Source organism: Alligator sinensis, unplaced genomic scaffold, assembly GCF_000455745.1.
Source record: "Alligator sinensis unplaced genomic scaffold, ASM45574v1 scaffold1358_1, whole genome shotgun sequence".
NCBI classification, from domain to species: domain Eukaryota; kingdom Metazoa; phylum Chordata; order Crocodylia; family Alligatoridae; genus Alligator; species Alligator sinensis.
In genome coordinates, this window is record NW_005844047.1 from 2,963 (window position 1) to 7,979 (window position 5,017).

Consider the following 5,017-nt stretch of genomic DNA (forward strand, 5'->3'; position numbering starts at 1 on the left):
GTCCTTTAGAGCTACGGCATAAAGCAGAGACCATAGGCAGGTCTCTGGAGCACCCAGAGAATCCAGAGGCAGGGGCACCCTCTCCACCCACCTGGCCCCCCTCCACCTTCAACTCCCACCCTCTTGCCCTGCAAAATCAACCTTGGGTGCCATGGATCGTGGTCAAATGCAGGCAATAGGGATTGGGGCTGCATAGATCTGGCTGCATCCCAGAGCAGCCAGTTTCCATGCTGGGGGGAGCAGGGGCAGGGGTGGGCATTGGAGTGGGGCAGGGGTGAGGAGTGGTGTAGTGTAGTACTCCTGCAGGAGAGACCAGATACTAGTCATAGAAAGCTTGGTGTCTACACATGACACTGAAGCAGTTTGCAAAGAACTGGTTCAAAATAATAGGTAATTATGCAGCTATACTTCCATACTATTCTGAACTGACAGATGCTTGCAGCTCAAACCACATTGAAAATAGTAGAAGTGTTATGTGGGTCCACACCTTAACTGTTACCCCTGCCTGCTAAATTACTGTAAATTTAACCCTGCATAAAATAGATTTGCACTTGTATCACACAGAAGTAAGGAAGAGGTAAGTTACACCCTCTGGTCGCTTATCAACAGTGCCTTTTCATAACAGCGCAGAGGTTGGTCCAATGAATCAGCATTTCCAATGACATAAAAGAGGTCACTTTCTGGGATCTGGTGAAGAGTTCTTCTTTTCCTGGGCCTAGGAAAGAGATTGGAAGTCAATAGAGTATCTGTTCATTTCCAGTTTTCTTTGCCAGGCTCTTGAGGGCTACATGAGTTCACAGATTTCTGTCCTGATTTCATCTCACCCCTTGGGATGCCTTTAAAGATCAGCTACTTCTGACAGAGGGTCCCTCAGCTCAGCACTGAGTCTATTTGATACCTTTGCCTTTTTGACCCTTCGCGACTGTCTTTCATATTAGTAGGCACAAGTCCAATGGCAAATGACACACTGGTGGTTTCTGTTCTTGTAAACACTCTGGAAGTGCAGTCATTCTGGTCTCTGCTTATCTTGTCATTTTGAACAGTGCTCTGCCCAGGTGTGCTGAACGTCCTGTTCCCAGCTTACAATATGGAGGTGAACTCAGGTGTCTGGAATCATGATCCTTCAATTTAAATCATCCTTTACACTGGAAATTCACCTCTTCCAATTAACCTTAAATATACACTTTGGGGTGTTTGTTTTCTAAGTATGTGTTATGCAAATATATGTTAACAACCCAATCTATATAACAGAATATTTCCTAGAATTTTTCTCTTACTCCATCCCATGATTTGCTATATATCTAGTTATATTGCAGAGTATAGACTTGCTAATTTTAGCAACATGACTCTGTAACTTAGTTTCAAACCTCATGAAATTAGAACACCTGGAAGGAGAAGATACTTTCCCTCCGGCTCTATTGTCTTCTCAATGTCATTTATTTCATTTATTTATTTCAAGAGTAATTTCACTTTCAAGCCGCTTAGAAGAGAAAACATACATTCCATCAATAACAAAGATGAATTAGCCCCATTTTCCTAGCCTGTAGGAAAAGCCTTAAGTAATTTAATATAAAATAATACTTTCTAAGTGTTAGACCCTTTTGATTGAATGTAAAGATCATTTCTTTCTGTTCTGTAAACTTTCAAAGCATGGTTTGCAAAATATATAAACTAATACCTTTCAATTGAGTATTAGTTGTAAAACTAATCATTTAATAGAGTTCATAGATTTCATAGACATTAGGGCTAGAAGGGACCTCATGAGATCATCGGGTCCAGCCCCCTGCCCAAACATCAGGAAGTCAGCTACAGCCTCACTAAGGCCAAGTAAAGCAGGAGGATGACATCTTGGATCTTGCCTGAGATACATCAGTAGATGTAAGCTAGGATTTTATTTGCTTTGCTGGCTGCAGCATTGCATTGGTGGTGCATATTCATCTTGTGGTCAATCATGACCCCCAAGTCTCTTTCAGTCATGGTGCTAGTGAATGTAGTACAGCTGAGCCTACAGGTATGATGTGGGTTCTTTCTCCTGAGGTGGAGCACCTTGCATTTCTCTAAGTTGAATGTCAGCAGGTTTTGGTCTGCCCACCTTGCAAGCCTGTCCAGGTAAGCCTGAATCCCCAGCCTATCCTCTAGAGTGACTGCGCTTCCCAACAATTTGGTGTCATCAGCAAAATTAGCCAGTCTGTTTCTGACACCTGAATCCAGATCATTTATGAATATATTAAAGAGTACTGATCTGAGAACTGAACCCTGAGAGATGCCACTGGTCACCATGCACCATGTTGACTAAGTTTCATCAATCATCTCTCTGGGTCTAACCACGGAGCCAGTTCCCCAGCCGTCACACTGTAAGGTTATCGAGGCCACAGCTCCTCAATTTTACCATGAGGACATCATGGGAGACCAAGACAAAGGCTTTTTTGAAATCCAAGTAAATGACATCAGCCTCTCCTCCCCTGTCCAGGTGACACATCAACTGGTCATAGAAGGAAATGAGGTTGGTTAGGCATAACCTACCCTTAACAAAGTCATGTTGGCTATCTCTCAGAACGATGTCTTCTGTTAGCCTGTTGTTGATGGATTCTTTAATATTTTTTTCCAAGATCTTTCCAGGGATTGAGGTCAAACTGATTGGCCTGTAATTCCCTGGGCCTTCCTTCCTTCCCTTCTTGAAGATAGGCACCATGTTGGCCCTCTTCCAATCTTCAGGAACCTCTCTCGAACACCACAAGTTCTTAAATATCTTTGCCATTGGTTGTGCTGTGATGTCAGCCCACCCTTTTAGTACTCTTGGGTGCATTCTGTCCAGACCCACTGATTTGTGGATGTCCAGCATTTCAAGGTGCTCCCTCACAAGGTCTTCACCAGTTGTAGGTATATGGTCGCCCTTACCCTGGTAATCCTGTGTCCTGTCAAGCAGGGTGATCCCATTGGGCTGGTGGAAAACTGATGCAAAGTAATCATTGAGGAGATTAGCTTTTTCCTGGGTGTTGGTTGTCAGCTGTTCCATTTGGCTCAGCAGGGGTCCAATGTTGCCCTTATGTTTCTTTTGACTTCCCACCTATCTGAAGAAGGACTTTTTATTGTCCTAGGTTCCCATAGCCAGTTTGAGCTCACTTTCAGCCTTGGCTTTTCTGGTCCACTCCCAACAGGTGCAGGCCAGTGATACATAATCCTCCTTAGAAGTATTTCCTGTCTTCCAACCCTTATAAGCTTCTCTTTTAAGGTTAAGGAGGTCCATGAGTTCCCTATTGAGCCAAGTGGGCCCCCAGCCCTTTTACTACCTTTCCTATGAACTGGAATGGACTTCCCTTGTGCTTTTAGGATTGCATACTTAAGGAGCAGCCACTCATCATGGACTCGCCTCCCTATCAGATCGTGATATCTGACCAACCACCTGAGCTTGTGAAAGTCAGCTTTCCTAAAGTCAAGGATTTCTGCATTGCTGACTGATTTGCCAGCTTTGTGATGGATAGAGAAAGTGATCAACTCATTAAGTGATCATTAAGTATCTCAGGCAGATATCTGATGTTAAGTTGATTATCTCCCTTTATGGTTTAGTCCTTTTAAACCATGAATAATCTTTCTGTGAGTTGTTGAATTTTTAATAGAATGTAATGGTTACTTGTTTCCTTGCCACAAAATTCTGGAGGATGGTTTTAAAAGTATGGAAACCAATTAATTCTCAATTTTAGAGAAATGTCTAAAACATTCTATTAAATATCTCTGGAGCAATTATTTCCACATCTGTTAAACTCTACAGGATATTTCTGTGAGGGAAGCACCTTGGATTGTGGACTATAACAGAGAGACACTCCATTTATATTGGGCAAGACTCAAATTAAGCCACTATTTTAAACATGGTGGGTTCCAACTAAACTGGTTCCTAATATGGATGGATTGATTGGTGTAATGGGGCCAAATCATGTTGTCAACACTTGTGTTTTAGTGCAAGAAAAGCTTCTGGCTCAGCATAGCACAAGGAGTACTTTTTATGTCATTTGTATTTTCAGTGGTTAGGAGAGGGGGATTAAAATTTGACCCTGCCCGTGTTAGAAACTTGCTCATCTGAAACTGCCTTAAAAACTGGCCATGATTCTCCTGAGTATCCTGAGTTTGAATCATGAAAGTACTGAAGAGACTTAACATTGAGCCTATGAATTTTCATCAATTCCTATGGAACTACTCACGCTTAAAAATAAGACCCAGCATAAATGCTCTGTACAATCAAAGCCAGAGTGGCCAATATTTTGCATGATTAAGCCTTGAAGCACTCAAGAGTCTGGGCCTCAGTTCAGAAAGATGGTAAACAACATAACAATGTGTATAAGTAGTGCCCCAGAGTTCAGTGAGGAAAACTAATGTGTTTAAAAATAGCGCATGCTTAAGCATCTTCCTGAGTAAGGGTCACAGTATGAAGTCATGCTTTCCTTTGTGTAATGCTGTATCAGGAAAGTCTGCAAATACATATATTTGTTTATTCATCCCTCCATGGCAGGATTAAAACTATTCTGTGGTTATGCACTTCAACCTTAGGCATTGGTTAATGTCTTTTTTTTATATTAAAGACCACATGTTATTATCCAGATCAGATAAGCAAGTAAACTCTTTACATGTTTTCAAATGTTTCTCTCATAGACCTGAAAGAAAATCTGAACAGCCAATGTGCGAAGAGCATGAAGATGAGAAAATTAATATCTATTGTTTAAACTGTGAAATGCCTACATGCTCTCTGTGCAAAGTTTTTGGTGCTCATAAAGACTGTCAAGTAGCTCCTCTCACAAACGTTTACCAACGACAAAAGGTAAATACTTCTTTGTTTCTAATCAGGTCTTAAAGGCACACCATCAAGATGAAATCTAGCTAATTTTAATGAAATAAGTTAAAAATTCTTCTTCCCATGAGTTGCCTATTGTGGCAGGGCACTGTGTGTGCCTGCCACTTTAAGGGCCTGGAGCTGGCAGGCACCAGGTACCTGATGAGGGCAGGCATTTTTAATCAAGGGGCGGCT

General features: G+C 41.8%; 1 protein-coding gene across 1 annotated transcript in view; it reads left to right on the forward strand.

Moving 5' to 3' along the window:
• Nucleotides 1-4,579: 4,579 nt before the first annotated feature.
• Nucleotides 4,580-5,017, forward strand: part of LOC102382459 (tripartite motif-containing protein 55-like) — a 9,200-nt gene continuing 8,762 nt past the window's right edge. The window contains exon 1 of the mRNA XM_006039278.3: nt 4,580-4,810. Within this exon, the coding sequence (XP_006039340.2) occupies nt 4,580-4,810 (231 nt within the window). The remainder of the gene's footprint in view (nt 4,811-5,017) is intronic.